The sequence below is a fragment of the Herpailurus yagouaroundi genome, unplaced genomic scaffold, assembly GCF_014898765.1.
Source record: "Herpailurus yagouaroundi ecotype Mexico unplaced genomic scaffold, PumYag 29, whole genome shotgun sequence".
NCBI classification, from domain to species: Eukaryota; Metazoa; Chordata; class Mammalia; order Carnivora; family Felidae; genus Herpailurus; species Herpailurus yagouaroundi.
Window position 1 is genome coordinate 43,195,959 of NW_024412377.1, and position 19,839 is coordinate 43,215,797.

Below are 19,839 nucleotides of genomic sequence, written 5' to 3' on the forward strand. Positions count from 1 at the left end.
CGCCACCCCTGCGAGCCCGTCCCGGCCGCCCACCCTTCCGAAGACCCGGCGCGATCCCGCTGCGGCGGGGGCGGGGGGGGAGGCGGGCGTGCTCTCCAAGCAGCTCGGCGGATCCCGGGGTGAGTAGGGCCATCGGGTGTCGCGCGTGGGGCTCCCTTGTCGTGTGCTCCCTGCCCCAGCGCCCTCCCAACCGGCCTCCTTTCTTTGTGCCCTCTTTCCCCGCACTCCTCCCCCGTCATCACTTGTGCGTTCCCCTCTACTGCTTCTCTCGGCCCCTGAGTTCCAGCCACCGTGTCAGCGGATCGGGGGCCTCCGGAGGGGCCGCAGCTCGGGTGGGTGAGTCCGGCGGCGCGCCAGGCGGCTTCTCTCAAAGCCCCGCCTAGGAGGCGCCGGGAGATTGGAGTTGGGGGTGCTCCCCTGGTCCGTCACCAGCAATTTCACCATCCTGCCTCGAAGCCTTGCTTCTCCATCTGTGAAATGGAGAAAACATCCTTTGCGTACAGAAATCAAAGGAGAAAGGGGGGTGGGTGGGCAAAGTATCTGGGAGCGAAGCCTGCCTTCTAAGCTCCCTGCTCCTTCTCCTCCTGCCTCGGTCTTGGGACTTGGTTGTCCGGTTGTCCGCTTTCTTGCACCCCTTCTGTGCCCCCCCCCCCCCCGCCCCGCCACAAATTCCTTGAGGGTAGAGACTGTCTCTCCATGCCTCATCTATGAGGCATCCTCAGTACTTGGCCCAGGGCCTGGCAAATAGGCGCTCAAGTCTGTTTACTGAGTGGGAGAATGGGAGGTGTAAACCATAGAAACCTGTACAACTGTGGAAGATTGTGATTCTGAGTGACCAGGCTGGACTCCCGTTCCCGCAGCTCCACCGTTTCTTGGCTCCTGGGGCCTCAGGAGTCTCCCATTTCTCTATAGATTCCTCAGAGCTCTAGGCTGTAGTAGGGAAAGCTGCTCAGTCATTCCTTGAACACCCGTTATGGTCTGCGGTACCACCGCAGTGGGTAAATGGGAAGGCTTGCAAATGCCCGAATGGGGCGGGAGGGTGGGGGTGGGGGTAGGAAGGACGGTTCTCTGGAAGTCAGAAGACGCTCTGCCTTACTTGATGATGCATTCTCCCCATCTGGACCTCACCCTTCCCATCTGTAAAATGAAGAAGTGGGGCATGGAACAGATGGGCGCCTACGGTTGAGCGTGATACGCTCTTGGGGTTAGTTATGCAGGTCACCCGGCAGTCCCGTGAGCACGCGCAGGACGGCCCAGCTGAGATTCGGGACATCACGTACTTCTGCAGTAACAACCAAAAAAGTTGAGGAGAAGCACTTTTCCATGCCAGCAGGGACCTCCTGTTTTCAGCTGCCCTGGGGTATGAGTCGTGCGGCTCTATCAGAGCTTCCCAAGAGTGACTTCTCAGGGCGTCAGAACCGTGGGCTCCACGGCACGAAGGGTCTGGGGATTCCCCGTCTCTTGCTAGCCTAAGAGTCACTGAGCTGCGGTGACGTGTTTGAGACATAAGCCAAATTAGAGACTTTGGGAGCCTAGTGTGGTTGGGTCACATATCAGGCCCAGGGGTGACAGACCAGGGGGATAGAGAGGCAGTCACAGTCGCAGTTGCTTTCCTAGCTGTATTCTGATCCTTCTATGAAAAAGTGTGCTTCTGTTTCCTCTTTGTGGTTTAAATTTTTTTTTTTTTTAACGTTTATTTATTTTTGGGACAGAGAGAGACAGAGCATGAACGGGGGAGGGGCAGAGAGAGAGGGAGACACAGAATCGGAAGCAGGCTCCAGGCTCTGAGCCATCAGCCCAGAGCCCGACGCGGGGCTGGAACTCACCGACCGCGAGGTCGTGACCTGAGTCGAAGTCAGATGCTTAACCGACTGAGCCACCCAGGCGCCCCTCCTCTTTGTGGTTTAAAATGTCCAGGGGCGCCTGGGTGGCTCGGCCGGTTAAGTGTCCCACTCGATTTCGGCTCGAGTCATGATCTTAAGGTTTGTGGGACTGACCCCTGCTCTGTCAGTGCAGAGTCTGCTTGGGGTTCTCTCTCTCCTCTGTGTCTCTGCCCCTCCCCCACTCACTCACACGCTCTCCCCCCCTCAAAAATAAATAAACGTTTAAAAAATATGTACAAATAAAGGAAATGTCTCGAAAGAGAGAGGATCTTTATCTTGATTGGTTTATCAAAGATAGACACACGTACTTGTGCTCACAGTTTATAGGAGTAAATGTTGGTATTACCACATCCTGCAGACATCCGCCCTGATGGGCCAGGCAAGCCGAATGATGTAATAATAATCATACTTGACATTTATTGAGTGCTGACTGTGAGCCAGGCGTTATTGTAAGCATTTTATTTGTGTTAATGCATTTAGTCTTTGACCATGATCCTATGAGGTAGGGACCACAATTATATTTACTTTGTAGTTGAGACTTAGGTCCAGAGAGAATAAGCAACTTACCCAGGATCACAGAAGTAAGTGGTGCAGCTGTGGTTTGGACCCAGGCAGTTCGGTTCCGAGGTCTAAGCTTTGAACCTCATTGCAGTGGGGGTGGGAGGTGGGGATTTGCATTCAGATCTTGCTTCTGTCATTAACTTGCAGGGTGACCTCAGGGATGTTAAGGAAGAAGCTGACAGCCACTGCACCAGTCAGTCACCAGGGCCCCTAGTATCCTTCCATGTCATTTGGGAAACACGATGGTGTACGTCTAGGAGAAAAGGCCAAGAGGTAGCCAGGAGGCGGAACAGACCAGAACTATAACCGGCTAGCATACTGGACACCAGCAAACCAGATTCAGCAGCTACACTGTGTACTTTACATGGCTTTGTTGTAAATAGATCTAGTTTCCTTATTTTGTTGATTTGGCCTCCGACTGGCAGATTGGGCATGTGAATTGCTGGTGACCGACTACATAGGATCGGAGAACATAAGATGGAAGAGGAAGAAGGAAAGACAGGGAAAATGAAACTGGGATCCCCAAATTGGTTTCAAGCAGTGGTGGCACATATCTGGCATACCTGTCACTCTTCCGAATCCCCTGTCCCAGGCAGACATTAATAATCAAGACTTTGCACCAAATCCCTGTAGGGCTAGAGAATCCCCAGCTCAGTGCTGTGGACAGCTTCTACCAATTGATCTTGAAGCTTTCTTCTTGCTCTCCCAGATTTTCCGCTTCATTCCTCTGGGGGAACGGCCAAGGAAGTAACCAATGGCAAAACAAGATACTTTTTTTCTTGGAGATACTTTTTTTTTCTTTTAACTTTTTTAAAGATTCATCTTCCCCACCCTTTGCTCCTTTCTATTTTTCCTATTATGGTCTTCAGCCCAAGAGCATCCTGGCTCTGTGGCAGAGCTCTGGAGGAGGTAGGATGTCAGGAGAGCGGAGTGAGACTTTGAGAGCCGGCCAGACCCTTGGCGATTACCTTGACCACCCTTTCCGGTTGACTGACAGGAAAAGGAGGCCCAGCTTGAAGGAGGAACTTAGGACCAAACAATGAGTCCGTTTTCTAACACTGTAACAAATAACCACAAATTTAGTGGCTTTAAAAAATCGAATGTATTGTATTACAGTTCTACAGGTCAGAAGCTGGTATGGGTCTTTCTAGAAGAAAATCAAGGCATCATTAGGCTGCGTCTCTTTGTAGAGTATTTAGGGGAGGATCGGTTCCCTGCTTATTTGAGTTATTGGCAGAATTCAGTTCCTGTGGGTGTAGGACCAAGGTCACTGTTGCCTTGCTGGCTGTCAGCTAGGGGCCATTCCTGCTTCCACAGGCCCCTGCACTCCTTGGCTCATAGCCTGTTTCCACGATCTTCAGAGTAAGCAATGGTGAGTCAAGTGCTTCTCATGCCATATTTCTCTGACCTTTCTACTTTCTTCTTCTCTTTTAAGGACTCAAGTGATTAGACTGGGCCCACCTGGGTGGTCCATGATACTCTGTCCACCTCAAAGCCTTTTAACCAAGTCTGCAAAGTCCCTTTGCTTCTGTTTTCATGACTGCCCTCTGAGTCATGTTTCCTTTTTCATATTCACGGTTCCAGGGACCAGGACATGGGCATCTTCGAGGGGCCATCATTCTGCCTGCTGTACACAGGGAAGCCCATTTTAGGAGAGTGCCTTGTTCCCAGCCACATAGCTTGGCAGGGGATTCAGACCACTCTGGTGCCCTTGCTGCTCTGTCACTACTCCCCCCGCCCCGCCAGCCCACTCCATGGAGAGTTTCCTTTGTCAGCCCGGCACAGAGCAGGCACTTAGTCACTGGCAGATAACCATGATGGATGGTGGAGGCTTAAGCAGGATGCTGTGGATTTGGCCTGGGCTTCTCTGCTGGCTCCCTCTTGGTTTCTAAGACTGTGATTGGCTGGGTCAGTTGGGTACGTGCAGTCTTGAATAGCCCTGGCTGCTCTGATCTCTTTGAAATATCCTGGTGTTTTTCCATTTTTCCAGCCCCAGAAGAGCAGATAAAAACTAAGGCAGGGAACAAGTCTTTACACTGTTAAAAATTTTGATGGAGAAAGAAGCCAGGTGGGTTACAATGAGAACAGAGCACTCCTCAGGGGACCTCGGATCATTGGAGAACGTCTCTGATTTGATTCATTTCACATTTGTGATAGTTATGTGTTCTGCCCGTTCCTTCTTCTGGCCCCTCTCTTTGGAACAAAAGATGCATTGGGTTGGTAAATGCTTGAGGCTATTACAGAAAGGGAGGAGAGCTGTCTCTAAGGGTGAATGTGAGTGAGGCTGGGATGGGCTCACTGGAGTAGGCATGGGAAATCCTTTCCCCTTATCAGCTCTCTGTCCTCTTCTGAGAACAGAGAAAGAAAGGTTCATACTGTGGACAGCCACTCCCCTACCCCCCACACTCACCTCAATGCCCAGCTTTGGAGTGCAGGGAACCTGATCTTGAGTTTGAGCTCCCCAGCGCAAGCAAGTCAGCAGGAGGGAATCCTAGAAAACGTTATTCTGAAAGGTCGGTCCTCCTCTCTCTTCTGTCCGGTATGAACAGGGAAGGCTGGGAAAGAAAGAGGCCCCCATTATCCCAAGTGTACAGAGAGCCCAGAAAATGATCAAGTCGGAGGATGCATTTTATTTTGCATTCCAGAGATGGGATTCTGACTTTTAAGGTCATTGGGGGTGAGAATCCTTTATGGACAGCTGAGTTCTAACTAAGCTCAAATCTGGAGTTCTCCAGTCTGTCCGTATTCAGTCCTTCACCGATCTTAGATTTACTGGGCACTTACTGTGTGCCAGGGCCAGTGACAGGTACTGACGGTACAGCCATGCACAAGAGACGAGGCTTCTGCTCTCCTTGTGCCCTCATCTGAGTGAGCAAGGATGGCCCATAAAAGCAAACAAGCAGACAAACAAGCTAATTTTCGATTGTGAAAAGTGTACGAAGACAGTAAAACAAGGTGTGAGAGAATGGCTGCTGGGCAAGGGTGGATCCGGAATGGCTTTTCCAGAGAGGGGACATTTAAGTTGAGATCACGGACACTGCTTTCTCTGTCTGGCCTAAGTGCTCCATTCTTCTTGGACATCACACCAGCTCCTCCTGAGGGAGGGCCTTAGGAAGGAGTCTCCTAAGCCGAGTGATGCTGGTAAGCCCCACGTCTACTCTCTGGGAACTGTCAGCCTCAGTGTTCACGTTCGGCGCGATGCCTGAAGAGACGGCTCCAGAGTCAGTGACTCAGAGCTGGGTCTCGCTGCCGGCTCTCTGGCCTCCGTGCTCAGAGCTCTGACAGTGCTGGCCTAACGCCACACCTGCAGGAAGCCACCTGCCTCTATCTGCTTTCTCTCCCACTTTGGGATAATTAAGCTTGCCTGCCAGCAGGAAGTCATTTCTTTTATTGCCTCCTTCCTCAGTGAACTCCTTGGTGGTAAAACCGGTTGGATGACCGCTGGCAATCCCTCAAAAGTGAACTGCCAGCTGCAGCTCAGATGTGCAGGGCACGCTTTTCCTGTGGAAGATCAAAGCCAGGACAGACGATCAAAAGCCATTTGCATACGAAACTATCACCGTGGTTTCTTAGATCAGCCTCAGAGCAGTCATGGTGCCCAAAGTAATGGTGGGGCCTCCGAACTCTCTTTTTAATTTAGGAGCTAATGCGGTGGGCCTTGCTCGGTTTAACACGTATGAACCCCCTTACTGTTTACCAGGCTTTGTCCGAAATACGTGCGTTATGTGCATTAGCTCATTCAGATCCCACGGCATCCCAGTGAAGTAGCGGCTACCATTATTTACGACTATTTCCATTTTACAAATGAAACGGAAGCTTGTAAAGGTTAAGCCTCTTGCCAAAACCACTAGGACTACGTATGCACTCAACACACCATGGATCTTATCGCTTCCAGGCTTCGTTGATGTATGTGTTCATTTCTCTTTATTTCTTCCTTTTGAACACTACTTCTCTTCAGAGCCCACGTCAAAGTCCCCATTCTTTGTAAACTTTTCTCTTTTACTCAGACAAAAACAAAGGAATGAAGATGGACATTTTTTTCAGCATCATTCGTTTCAGGACCATATACACATTGTCTCGCTTTATCCTTGTGAAAGCAGGCTGCAATATAGTGCTTCCAATGTCCCTATTTAAGAGAGGAGAAGACTGAAGCTTAGAGGTTTGAAATAACTTGTCCAAAGTCACCCTCTAATAAGGATGGAAAGCAGGATTCAAATCAAGATTGTCTCAACTCTCTACTTGTCTTTCCACTTCCTTCTTCTTCTCCATGAGCATGTGGTTTGTACTTTCAATGTAGCAAGCCCTGCTCTGCCTTGTATGGCAATTAGTAATGATAAGTAATGTCTTTTTCCTGCAGAAGACAGTAAGCTTCTTATGGGCAAACATCTCCGTCTCTGCACCCACTCCTCGATGCCCAGCGTTAATCACAGCGTCAGCAATGTTTATTGAATTGCTACACCACCAGTTTCAAGGTTGGACTGGAGGAATCCATCAGGTTAATCAACCATGTGACAGGTTAATCAATAATGTGACAGGGCTCCTGGGTGGCTCAGTCAGTTCAGCATCGGACTTCGGCTCAGGTCATGAACTCGCCGTCTGTGGGTTCGAGCTCCGCGTCGGGCTCTGTGCTGACAGCTCAGAGACTGGAACCTCCTTTGGATTCTGTGTCTCCCTCTCTCTCTGCCCCTCCCCCACTCATGCTCTGTCTCTATCTCTCTCAAAAATAAACATTAAAAAAAATCAGTGTGGATTAAGCATCTACCATCTTTGTTGATAAAGTGAAGACACATGCCAAGTCACAGATGCTAACAAATCCTAATTGAAGAGGGGGAGGCTCTTTGCTTAGGTCAGTGAGTCCCTACAGCCAGGAATAATCAGTCATGGAATGAACATTTGTGGAGTGCTTGTTGTGTATCAGAACACTGCCAACTACTATGTGTGGTTCTCTCATGGAATTCTAACCCTACAAGGCTGATACTGTTATTTGCCCATTTTTGTTTTGTTTTCAGCTGAGTAAATGGAAGCATTAGGAAGTTCAACTGATCCAGCATAGGTCAGCTAGAAAGTGGTAGAGCCAACCCAAGCCAACTGGCTCAGAGAGAGCCTGGGCTCTTAACACGGCAGCGGCAGCGGCAGCGTGAGTGTAAAGGAAAGAACTCCTGCTGTTTCCAAGTATTCCCTCCATTCTGATGCGCTCCCATTGCCCTAGCAGAATCCGGAAGCCTGAGGCCCTGTTGACTTAAGAAATGTGTATTCAGTACGCATACCGCAGGGTGGAGAAGGGAATGGAGGAGAATGAGCTGTGATGGGTGAAATCAGTGCTGGGGCAGAGCTGGGTCCAGACACGTTGTGCAGTCCTTCATCCTGTATGCACCGAGCTTTTTCCCACTTTGGTGGGATCTCCCACGACAAGATTCCAGTGCCTCTTCCTCTTTTCCCTGATGCTCTCATGGTGAGGAATACATACGTTACAGCCTTAGCCATTACCTTCTTCACTGGCTTTATTTGCCTCTGGGTCTTGAATCAAAGGGATGGAATGCAAAGGGTGGAACTGCATTCACTGATGATTCTGACCGGACTTGTTTTTGGTTGGGGCGTGTGTGTGTGTGTGTGCGCGCGCGCGCGCGCGTGTTTGGCCCTTGAAAACCATCTCACCTGCCTCACCTACTGTGATGTTGCCTAGGGCTCTGGGCCTCAAGGCCCCCAGTGGCTTTAACACAGTGAAAAGTTAGAATCAAGAAGCCTGGCTGGCTGTCATTCTTCCTATCAGTTTGTTTCCTACCACCCCGTCTCCAGCCTGACTCCCCACTGTCTCCCAGCCCCCATCTCAAACAGGATAGTGATGGCATTGAAAAGAGCATGCGGGGGGGGGGCACCTGGCTGGCCCAGTCGGTTGAGCGTCTGGCTCTTGATATGGGATCGAGTCTGGCATTGGACTCCAAGCTGAGTGTGGAGCCTGAGATTCTCTCTCTCTCTGTCCCCTCCCCTTCCCCCCAGATTCCGCTTTCTCTCTCTCTCTTAAAAAAAAAAAAGAGCAGGCAGATCAGGAGGCCTGAGTTCTCCCTTCCGTCCTGCCCTTAACTTGGTAGATGACCTTGGGCAAGTCATTTCCTCCATCTGTAAAATGGAAGGTACACTATGTGGTTAAAGCTGCTTACTGTCTAAATTTTGTGTAGATTTCTAGAATACCATTACTTTGTAGAGGTTTTTTCTCCACAGAACAAACCCAGTAGGATATAGAACTGCAGTATTAGATTTCTATTGCTGCCTTAACAAATTACCACAACTTTAGTGGCTTGAAAATACATTCACGCTCTCATAGTTTTCATGGGTCAGGAGTCCAAACACAACTTTGCTGGGTCCTTGTAAAACTTCAGTCAAGATGTCAGCCAAGTTGCATTTGCTTCTGAAGGATCTATTATGAAAGATTCATCTTGCAAGCTCATTCAGGTTGTTGGCAGATTTGTGTCTTGTAACTCAAGGTTGCACTCAGAGCAGTGAGTGTCTTTGACCTCAGGGAAGCTTCAGCCCTTTTTTAAAAGGACGTTCACCTGATTAAGTCAGGCCCACCCAGGATGATCTTTTTGATTACTTTTAAGTCAGGGGATCTGGAACCTTAACTACATCTGCAAAATCCCTTCACCTTGTTATGTGACTTAACCTGTTCCCAGGGGTAGCACCAGGGACTAGAGATTATGGGGGCCATCTTAGAATTCTTACCACAAATGCTTTATGGAAATATCCTCTTTACAGTTATGACTGAAACATACTAGAGCCAGCTTTCTGTTTTCTAAGTCAGGTCAAGTGACCTAATATATGAAATCAGTTCTAAAAGTTACCTATTCTTACACTAAAACTATGCTACTATGAACTTGTTTTTTAAACACAGTATAGGGGCGCCTGGGTGGCGCAGTCGGTTAAGCGTCCGACTTCAGCCAGGTCACGATCTCGCGGTCCGTGAGTTCGAGCCCCGCGTCGGACTCTGGGCTGATGGCTCGGAGCCTGGAGCCTGTTTCCGATTCTGTGTCTCCCTCTCTCTCTGCCCCTCCCCCGTTCATGCTCTGTCTCTCTCTGTCCCAAAAATAAATAAACGTTGAAAAAAAAATTTTTTTAAACACAGTATATTGTGCTTCCCTTTATTCTCATGTAATTATCCTTAAAGTTATTTTCTTCCAATACCACTAAACGAATATATAGTATTATATAATTTGGAATTATATATAAAATATAGTATAATGTATTCCTCTTTTGTATGTATTCAATATTTATTATTATATTATATTAAATATATTAATATATGAAAATTATTCCCAGAGGAAATAATTTAAATGTTAACTTTTTATATTTAAAAAAAAATTTTTTTTTAATTTTTTTTTTTTAACATTTATTTATTTTTGAGACAGGGAGAGACAGAGCATGAACAGGGGAGGGTCAGAGAGAGGGAGACACAGAATCTGAGACAGGCTCCAGGCTCTGAGCTGTCAGCACAGAGCCCGACGCGGGGCTCGAACTCACGGACCGCGAGATCATGACCTGAGCCGAAGTCGGCCGCTTAACCGACCGAGCCACCCAGGCGCCCCTAACTTTTTATATTCAATTAGTTTTGGTACTCTTTATTTGAAACCATATATTATAGAAAACTATTAGTTTAAGAAATCTTCTATATCCTCAGCTGATTTTAAAAAACTCTTTGTTCTACCAGTATTTGAGAGAATTGTGTTGAACTCCCCCTTATAATTGTGGCTTCATCTGTTTGACCTTATAATTCTGAAATAGGTACATAAAAATTAAAAATCTTTTTAACTTCTGGTGTCTCTAGTTCTACTTTTCGTCTAACAGTCTACTTCCTCTGACAGTAAGATAGCTCTACTAGCTCACACAATTCATGAGTAGATAGTATTTCTTTTGTACCCTTTAACCTTTAACCTTTCTAAATCCCATGTGTCTCTTATGAAGAATATATATTTATATACATTTTTTAATTTTTATGTATACTCCAGTAGTTTTTGTTGGTTTAAGTTTAAATCTACTATCTTTCTGTGTACTTTCTATATGTCCCACGTATTCTGTTTTTTTCCTCCTTCCCTCATGTTCTCTGGAAGTTATACACTCTTGCTACTTTTAAATGGCTGCCCTGGTCTCTCCAAGGGGCACCTGGGTGGCTCAGTCGGTTAAGCTTCCGACTTTGGCTCAGGTCATGATCTCACGGTTTGTGAGTTCAAGCCCCACGTCGGGCTCTGTGCTGACAGCTCAGAGCCTGAAGCCTGCTTTGGATTCTGTGTCTCATTCTCTCTCTGCCTTCCCCCACTTGTGCTCTGTCTCTGTCTCTCAAAAATAAATAAATGTAAATGGCTGCGCTAGGGATTACAATATACATCCTTGACTTAACAAAGTCTAATGTTATCTGGTTCTTTTGCCCTCTCCCAGGCTATGCAAGGAAGTCAGAATACTTTAATTTTATTGTTATATATTTGCTATTGTTTTTTATTTTTTAATTTAAAAAATTTTTTTAATGTTTATTTATTTTTGAGAGAGAGGGAGACAGAGTGCAAGCTGGGGGAGGGCAGAAAGCAGGATCCAGGCTGTGAGCTGTCAGCACAGAGCCAGATGCGGGGCTCGAACCCACGAGCTGTGAGATCATGACATGAGCTGAAGTTGGATGCTTAACTGACTGAGCCACCCAGGAACCCTTGTATATTTGCTATTGTTATTGCACATTTCAATTCTGTCTTTTTATTGGGTGAAAATATCTTCTTTCATCTTAATTCTTGTCAGTTATTTTTGCTCGGTGTTTTAAAGATATCATCCTGCTGTTTTCTAGATTCCATGGTTTCTGTTGAAAAGGTAGATGTCAGTCTGAGTGGTTTTCATATGAAGATAATCTGTCTTTTTTCTCTTTACCTGTGGTTTTCAGCAGATTTACTGTAATGTGCTTAACTATGAGTTTCTCTATTTATCCTGCTAGGATTTCGTAAGGCTTCCACAGTTTGTGAATTGCTGTTGTTCATCAGCTTTGGGAAATTTTGTTATTACAGAAGCATTTTGGGTTTTTTTCTTTCTGATCTATTCTCTAGTTCACTAATATTTTTTTCACCTGTGTCTCATCTGCTGTTAAGCCTATTTGTTGAATTTTTATTTCTATTATTGTATTTTTCACTTCTAGTATTTCTGCTCGGCTCTTTAAAAAAAATCTGTTGTGTTTTTTCTTATAATTTCCAGATCTCTGTCAAAATTCTCAGTCTCCTTGAACATAGTAAGCAAGGTTATTTAAAGGTGTATCTGACAGACAACTCCACTATCTGTAGCCCTTGTAGATCTTTTTCTATTGTCTGTTGTTTCTGATTGCTCTGTTCTTGTCATCTTGTCTTTTTTCATTCCTGCTTACATTTGGTTATGCATTAGGCATTATATTTAATTAAAAATTTTTTTGAAGCCTATTGTGATGTTATCTCCTCTAGAGAGGATGTAGGTTTGCTTCTGCCCAGCACCTGGAGGTATTCGCAATGTGAAATAACCTTAATTCAATTTCAGGGACTGTGATGATTCAAACCTGGGTTGCAGTCTCTAGAATTGGCATACTTCTGGTTCACTCTTAGCACCAAGAATGCTTTTTGAGGTCCAACCTCAAAATGCAGGATTTTTGTTCTCCCTATCTGGGCAGTCTTGGATCCCTGAGTCTGTCAGAAACACTGCTTAGTCTCCATCCTCCACTAGGGGAAATGCTGTTTCAAATGCCAGGCTCGCCTCCCTGGATTTCTATCTGTTCCCAAATCTTAGGCTGGTTAATTCCCCATTATTTGTTACTTCTTAGTGCCTTGAGACAGATTTTCTTGGGGGGGGGGGTCCAATTTTTCCAGTTGTCCTCAGTTAGAGGTCAAAGTGATCTAGTTTGCCATTACTGGAAATAGAAATCCTGATCTTTTATAGTTTGCATATCTCTAAGTCCAGAATGCCTTTAGCTGAAAGTAATGAGTGTAGACTTAGGAGAGAGCTGTAGATCTGGCATATTCCATGTTCTTATTCCTGGGTCTGTGTGGAGGCTTTGAAAGTGAATACAGGGTCAGGAGGCCTGCGTTTGAATGCCATTTACTTTTCTTTATGAGTCACTAGCCAGTTAACCTCTCTTGGCTTTCATTTCCTCATCTGTAAAATAATATATCCTGCACTGGATTGTTGTGACGGTGAAATAAGTTAAATGTGTGGGACAAGTCCCAACACAGTACTTAGTTAGCAGTTCGTATTTGTTAAGCAAATGCTGGCTTGTGTGAGCGTGTATTTGAGGAAATAAGAGGAAAGGTACTTAACTTCTCTGTGCTTCTTGGAATTAAATTTGGTCTTCTGAGTAAATAACAGTAATTCCTAAGAGAATATCTTTAAAAGAAAAATTTTTTTTAATGTTTATTTTTGAGAGAGAGACAGAGCATGAGTGGGGGAGGAACAGAGAGAGAGGGAGACACAGAATCCAAAGCAGGCTCCAGGCTCTGAGATGTCAGCACAGAGCCCAATGCAGGGCTTGAACCCACGAACCGTGAGATCATGACCTGAGCCAAAGTCGGATGCTTAACCGACTGAGCCACCCAGGCACCGCTAAGACAATATCTTGTATATAGCAAGTACGTGATGAAAGAATGAGTGAGTGAGTGAATGAATGAATGAACAAACGAACATCCTGGACACAGTTACTTGTCTTGATGGTGCTCAGCCAAAACCAATATTGCCTCATCAGAGAGGAGAGAGCCGTTTGCTGGGGAGTGAGTCTCATGATTGAAAGGATAGACACGGCATAGATTAGTCACCTTGAATTTAGTTGTTCTAAAACTATGGACTTGCAGGAAATTTTGATCTATGAAACTTATATACATCTGTTGGAACTAGAAAATCTGCCCTGTGATGGAATTGGCTGCAACAATGATTCTTTTTTTTTTTTTTTTTTTCTTTTTCCCAAAAGACTTTCAGTTGCCTGTGCAAACTGGCCTCTCACAGGGCTGGTGGGGTAGGGCCCAGATGGCATCAGTGGCTGGTGATACCTGTGACTTCCTTGCTTGTCAGCTCAGGGTGGTGTTAACGCAGTTTCTTAGACAAACTTATACTGAACATATGTCAAAGTTTATTTATTCCTTTAATGAGATAGATAGCAGATAAGGTATGCCAGTTTGAAATGACAGGAGTGTAGGCTTGACTGCTATTTTACCTCCCGTGGCCATAAAAACATCACATTTTTATCTGTGATAAGATTAAATTGGTGACATGAATGGTTTGGGCCATAGTCCAATATAACCCATTGATAAGAAACAACGAGTAATATATCTGCAAAGTAGATGATAAGCAGATTGATCTACGGTTATTAATTAGACATACCAAGAAACAGGGTTTTAGGCACTCACAAGGAGCCATGCACCCGGATGCCAGATAGAGGTCAAACAGAAGTCAGCCAGCAGAAGCTTGGAGTCCTGCTTTTTCTCAAGCAAATTCTTCCAGCATGCCATTAAAGATGCTGAACATATGGTTTGTGTAGTTCTTATTTGGGGGACAAAGTTTTTCTTTCGCAGTGGGGAGAGGTGGAAGCCACCCAAACCCCTGTTCTATGGGAAGAAATAGCCCATCGGGGACACGTGTTTGAAGACTGAGAAGGTTGAAACAGGGAAAGAGAGCTCCCTGTGTCCTCTGATGCCTGGCCAAGTTCATGGCCAGACTTAGAGGCCTGGAGCAGCAGCTCTGGGAAGGCCCTTGGAGAATATCACAACCTGTGGTTTCCAGATTGTGTTTTGTGGAGCCCAAAGGGTCAAGGGGAAGCTGAACAGCTGTGCTGTAGCAAGTGAACATGCTGTGCTACTTTTTTGGGATACCAAAAAAGTACCTGGGAAAATTAGTTTTATGTGTTATGGTTTAATGTTGCTTTTAGTTTGAGTTGTATGTGTGAAGGGGATGGGCACCCTAATCTCCAGTGCTTAGGGCCTCTAAGGATATTTATCCAGCCTCGCTATCTGGGTGGGACCCCAAAACCCTTGTCTCGTCCCTCCTTGGCATTCTGGAGCAGCTCTGCTTTTGTCTGTTTTTGTGATCAGGGTTTTAAATCATGTCACGTGTGGAAGAGTAATATGGGTACAGTCTTGAGTACAGGTTACAGAAAAAGTTTCCTTTGTTTATCTACTTGTTCTATCCTGTTTTTTTTTGTGTGTTGTGTCTTGATCAGATTTATATCTTTGAATGATTATTCTGGAAGAGGGTGGGGTTGAAGGTGGGGAAAGACCCGTGGACCTCAGTTTTGCCATCTGTGAAATACTGCTGGCTGTAGCTTCCATGGTTCGTGGTTGTGAATGAGCCCTGAAGCTTAGATTCCTGTAAATGACAGGTTTTCCTTATGAGAAACAGCCAGGGAGATTATTCCTGGCATTTGGAGTCACAGAAACTGTTTGATGTTAATGGGTTTACCAGAAAGGGCTTTCGTGGGGTTCCTTTGGCTCAGGGCAAGCTAGCTGTTGATGTAATCAGGAGACCACAAAGAATGATTTCTGCCGCCTCCGTCCTTCTTTAACAGTGTGCGTCTCCTGTGATTCATGCTTCTGAGCCTTGGACTTGGGAGAAAGTAACCACGTTTCCAAGGCTGAGGCAGGGCCAGGCTGTGCCTCTTCCTCCTTGGCAAGCCCCAGCCTGATAATCCTGGTGTCCTGTGGAGCCTTGCCAGAGCCTTCTCCTTCATCCTGGACCTTACCCAGGTCTGGTAAGACTGGCTACAGAGCACCTAGGGATCAGTTCCCACATCACAGTGCTGGAGAGCATCATAGCAGCCTTAGAGATCGGTGGGTTCAGGGTTCCCAAACCTGGGTGCATATTGGGGAAAAAAAGCCCCCTCCTGTCCCCTCTTGAGTCTGATTCAGTAAGTCTATAATGGGACCCAGAAATTAGTGTTTTTTTATACTGTCCTAAGGTGGTTCTCACTTAGCTTGGTATAGGGCATTTGGTAACCACTGATCTAGGCTCATCCTTGAATTTTGTTGGACTTGAAAATTTTTAATACAGAGAACTATAAAGAAAAAAGTCCATTTCCCCCTCAATCCAGCGGACTTCAGAAAATCAAATGTAAGACATGCTCATGTTTACAATATTCAAACAGCATGAAAACATGAAGAATGAAAAGCAAAAGCTTCTCCTACTCCTAGTCCAGCCCCTCTGGTAGTCACTATTAGCACTTTCTTTGGATTCTGCTCATAAATGATTTTGCTTTTATGTATCACCACCTATATATCTACTTAATTCTACAAAATCTGAGCCAGGGGAATAATCCTATACACATTATTCTGTACTTTACTTTTTTTTTTTTTCTACGTAAACTATTCAGAACTCACCATAGATCATCATTCTTTGTAATAATAACTATTAAATAAGTTAATATTTGTAGCACACTTGGAACAACGCTTGGGGAGTAGCAAGGACTACGTATTTGTTAGATGAATGAAAACCACTGCATGGTATTCTAGTATATGGATATATTCTATTTTACTGTTTATGGACACTTGTTGCATTAGTTGCTGTAACAAACAATGCGGAAATGAACATCCTTGTGTGTATATCTTGGGGACCCTGCCTCGGATATGGCAATCAGTACCTTTCCTAGAGGGGCAACAGTGGGCATGAATCCAAAGGCGTTGGAAAGGAAAAGTTACTGATTAGGAGAAAGCAGGAAATTGGACTGGAATTGGAAATTTTGCCTGGGACCTAGAATCACAGAAATAATAGATCTCAGATCTAGAAGGAACCATAGGAGAGTGTTTGTTCCAGCCTGTGCCCTCTGGGCAGGGAATGTGTGATATATGTGGTTCCCAAGTTATAAGTGAGCCCTGGGGAGCCACGGTGAACTCATTGGAAAAGTGGGGGGGGGGGGGCGACTGTGGGATCTTTTAATTAATTTCAGATAGGAATATTGATATTTGACATCTCTCAGACTCTGTGAAAATGACTAGCTCAAGATAGTTTACAGTTTCACGTTAACCTTACTGCATTCCTTTTGGCGATGTTGTATTTTGTGAAGCTGAGTTTTTGGCTGTTGCCACGATACAGCAAGTACTGCACACACATGAATGTGGAATGGGACTGGTCATGGCATTGTTGACTCTGGCTCCAGAGTCTGAAAAGTTGTGCGTGTAACCATTGCCCACCTCCCATGAGTAAGCAGCTGGCTAAGGATGAAATAAAACTATTTTTTCCTTTCCATTTGTGTGTACAGTGTTTTTCAAACAGCTACTAATTTGTTAGGATATAAATGCTTACTGAAGTGTTTGGACCTGACTACTAAACGTACTAAATGCAACTGCTAGGTATTTCTTTTGGCCTGGAGAGCTGTGAAATAATTACGTAAGGGTGCTGTGAATTGAAAAAGTTTGGGAAGAACTGATTTACATCTTATCCATCAGAACTCTTTTAGCTGTGAGAGAAGCCAAACTGACTCTGGCTTAAAGCAGGGAATTATTCGCTTCTGTGTAGGGGTGGGGCTGGGAACGGGGAGAGGGGGGTGTGTCCAGGGTTGCACATGGAGTCAGAGTGTGCTGGGTTCAGGTCCTGAAAGTTCCATTTCTCCTTCCATCTCTAAGACAGGCTCTCTACATGTGGGTGACACAGCCCACCCCGTCCTTTCCAGACTCACAACCTTTTGGTGTAGCAATCCCCAGCAGAAAGAATCATCTTTCCCAATAGCTTGCACATGAAAGCCCTGGGAGCTGGGCTGGGCCACTTGTCCACTTGAGGCTATGATTTGTGATGGCCAAACCCAGATCACGTATCTGCCCCTGTGCTCACGCAAGCACCCTAACTAAACCACACTGCATAGGTAGGTTTTCCACAGAAAAGATCAGGTTTTGGTAAGAGGAGAACAGGAGAAGGCATTTTAACAGATGGGACAGACCAGCGGTGTGACAGTTTATTAGTTAAACATGACTCTGGGGCACCTTTTGGGATGAGCACTGGGTGTTGTATGGAAACCAATTTGACAATAAATTTCCTATAAAAAAAAAAAAAGAAAATCCAAAAAAATAAAATAAAATAAACATGACTCTGGAGTCCCACCCATCCAGCTTCACTTTCTTGGGCAAATTAACCACATTTACATCTGTAAAGGTTTTAGAGTCATCATCTGTAAAGCGGAAATAACTGGCGATCAAGTCCAAGAAATAAAGGATGACTGTAATAGTCCCCGTCTCATGGAGCTGGTGGTTGAAGGGAGGACTCAGTGGGTTAATACACATAAAGTGCCCAGTGCTGGGCCTGGCACATAGGAAGCACTTGGTAAATGAGGCCATTATTATTGATCAGATTACCTTAACGAGCACACAGCTGGTAAGTGACCCAAGCTTCTGACTCCTGGAGAGGGTACAAAATAGTGATTTCCTCTTTCCTGTCTGTTGCAGAGTGAAGCAGCATGGATGCCGTCAGCCAGGTCCCCATGGAGGCTGTGCTCCCCAAGCACATCCTGGATATCTGGGTCATTGTCCTCATCATCCTGGCCACCATTGTCATCATGACCTCTTTGTTACTGTGCCCGGCCACTGCGGTCATTATCTATCGCATGCGGACTCATCCTGTCCTCAATGGGGCTGTGTGAGAACCTCCCAAGAGGGGCAGTGAGGGATGGGGATGGTGTCCCCTCCCCCAGCCTCTTCCTTCTCAGAAAAGCGACGGGACGGCTTTGCTGTGTGGACTCAGGAGCTTGATATGAGAGAGGAGATCCGAGTTCTTGTTTGGATTTTGCCACTGGCCAGCTGTGTGAGTTCAGTCAAGGGACCTAATTCTGTGGGTTCCCGATTCCTTTTAAATGGGGGTCATGATCCCTGCCCTTCCTACCTCATGGGGTTGTAAGAACCGATGACTTGGTGGAGGTTACGGCTGTTTGCGATAGTGAGCAGCAAAGCCACCATGGATGTACAGGTGTCACTGCTGAATGCTGAGAAGCTTTGAAGAACCAAACAACCTAATTACTGATGGTGGCCTTCAAGGTGGTGAGGGAGACACTGGGGGCAGAGCAGCCTTTGCCAGTGCCCCTCAGGTCAAACCAAGCAAAGGCACCCTATCCGCATTCCAAGGGGCCAGCAGCGGCACTTTGGTTCACAGCATTTTCTTTGCTGTGCCCCTCTCTCACGTTATGTAATTTGGAGGGAACTGAGCACGGCAGGGGAAGGGAGAAGGGTCGAACTTCCCAGGATGTCTGTGCCAGAATGTCGACAGTCAGGAGGGCTCTGCCATTTCTTGGCAATGCCAAGGGACCTGGGGTGACAGGCTTCTTTTTGCATTGGAGTCTCAGCGCTGCGATAGTCGAGCACTGCGGGAAAACACAGGGTGGTCGAGTTCCCTCGCCAGCTTTCATGATCTCCAGCCCCCACCCCCTTGTGTGCCCACACTTAAGAAATGTCCCCCCACCCCAGCACCTGCTATCATCAGCTCCGTGGTATAAAGTGCATGCCCTTCCCTCCCTCCCACCAGCACTGCAACCAATCTAAGCTACAGATTTTAAGAGATGTTCCCGGGACTTTTGGAACTAACTTAAAACAACGGTGGTTATTTTAGATGCTATGATCTATATTTATATAGATTTCTGGACTGCTCAAGCTCTTTGACCAAAATCAACGATATCTTGGGATTTATTAAATTATGTAATAGCACAGACATCAGAATATTGTGTGGAAGTAATGCCTTTACTTTGGTCTGATTTCGTTGATGTACACAACCAATTTCCAATAAAGTGCTAGAATGAGCATGTCTGTGGTCTTTCTTTAGAGAACGCTTATTAAGCCCAGGAACTCAGGTAAAAGGGCTCCACTGAATTTATGGGCCTTAGAGACAATTTGAATGTAGGAACCGAAAAGGGAAAGAGAAGAAGCCATTCGAATCCCAGGATTCTAGCTTTAGCAAGTGGGTAGTTGTACAGTTGACATAGACATCTAGGACGCAGGGGGAAGAACACATTTTTTAAGTGATGGATTTCATATTAGACATGTTGAGTTTGAGTTGCTTGTGCTTCAGTTGGCCACGTTCAGGATGCACCTGGAAACCTGGGTCTGTCCTTTGGGAAAGATTGTATGGCTGGAGTTATCCTTTGGGGGATTATCTGCACGTGGTGGTAGATATACACACAAGTGGACAGGACCACCAAGGCAGAGAACACAGACTGAGGGCAGTGAGGTGCTAAATGCAGAATTTGGCAATCACCACATAGGAGTGGAAGGGGGCTGGGAGGTGAGGGGGAGACAAAGCAAGGGGATTGGAAAGGTCATGTGCCGAGAGGCGATATGAGAGGGATGCAGTTGTGAGGTAAGGAATGAGTGGGAGGTGAGGAAGTGGAAACAGAATAGACAACTCTTTCCAGGAATTCGACTGCAACATAGAGGTAAGAGAGGAGGGTTCGGCC

At 46.0% G+C, this 19,839-nt stretch overlaps 1 protein-coding gene across 3 annotated transcripts; it reads left to right on the forward strand.

Annotated features, from left to right (window-relative positions):
- Positions 1-6: 6 nt before the first annotated feature.
- Positions 7-19,188, forward strand: SMIM3 (small integral membrane protein 3). Of its 3 annotated transcripts, none has more exons than XM_040497879.1 (2): positions 7-119; positions 17,846-19,188. In XM_040497879.1, the coding sequence occupies exon 2, from the start codon at positions 17,857-17,859 to the stop codon at positions 18,037-18,039; it is 183 nt and encodes a 60-aa protein (XP_040353813.1). In that variant the 5' UTR covers positions 7-119; positions 17,846-17,856; the 3' UTR covers positions 18,040-19,188. The 3 variants fall into 3 exon arrangements, with proteins under 3 accessions (XP_040353813.1, XP_040353821.1, XP_040353814.1); XM_040497887.1 differs by lacking the exon at positions 7-119 and adding an exon at positions 1,081-1,360; XM_040497880.1 differs by lacking the exon at positions 7-119 and adding an exon at positions 9,967-10,017.
- The last annotated feature ends 651 nt before the right edge of the window (positions 19,189-19,839 follow it).

Excerpts from the sequence above, each read along its gene's own strand:
- SMIM3 (XM_040497879.1), top strand. The coding sequence starts at position 17,857 with ATGGATGCCGTCAGCCAGGTCCCCATGGAGGCTGTGCTCCCCAAGCAC.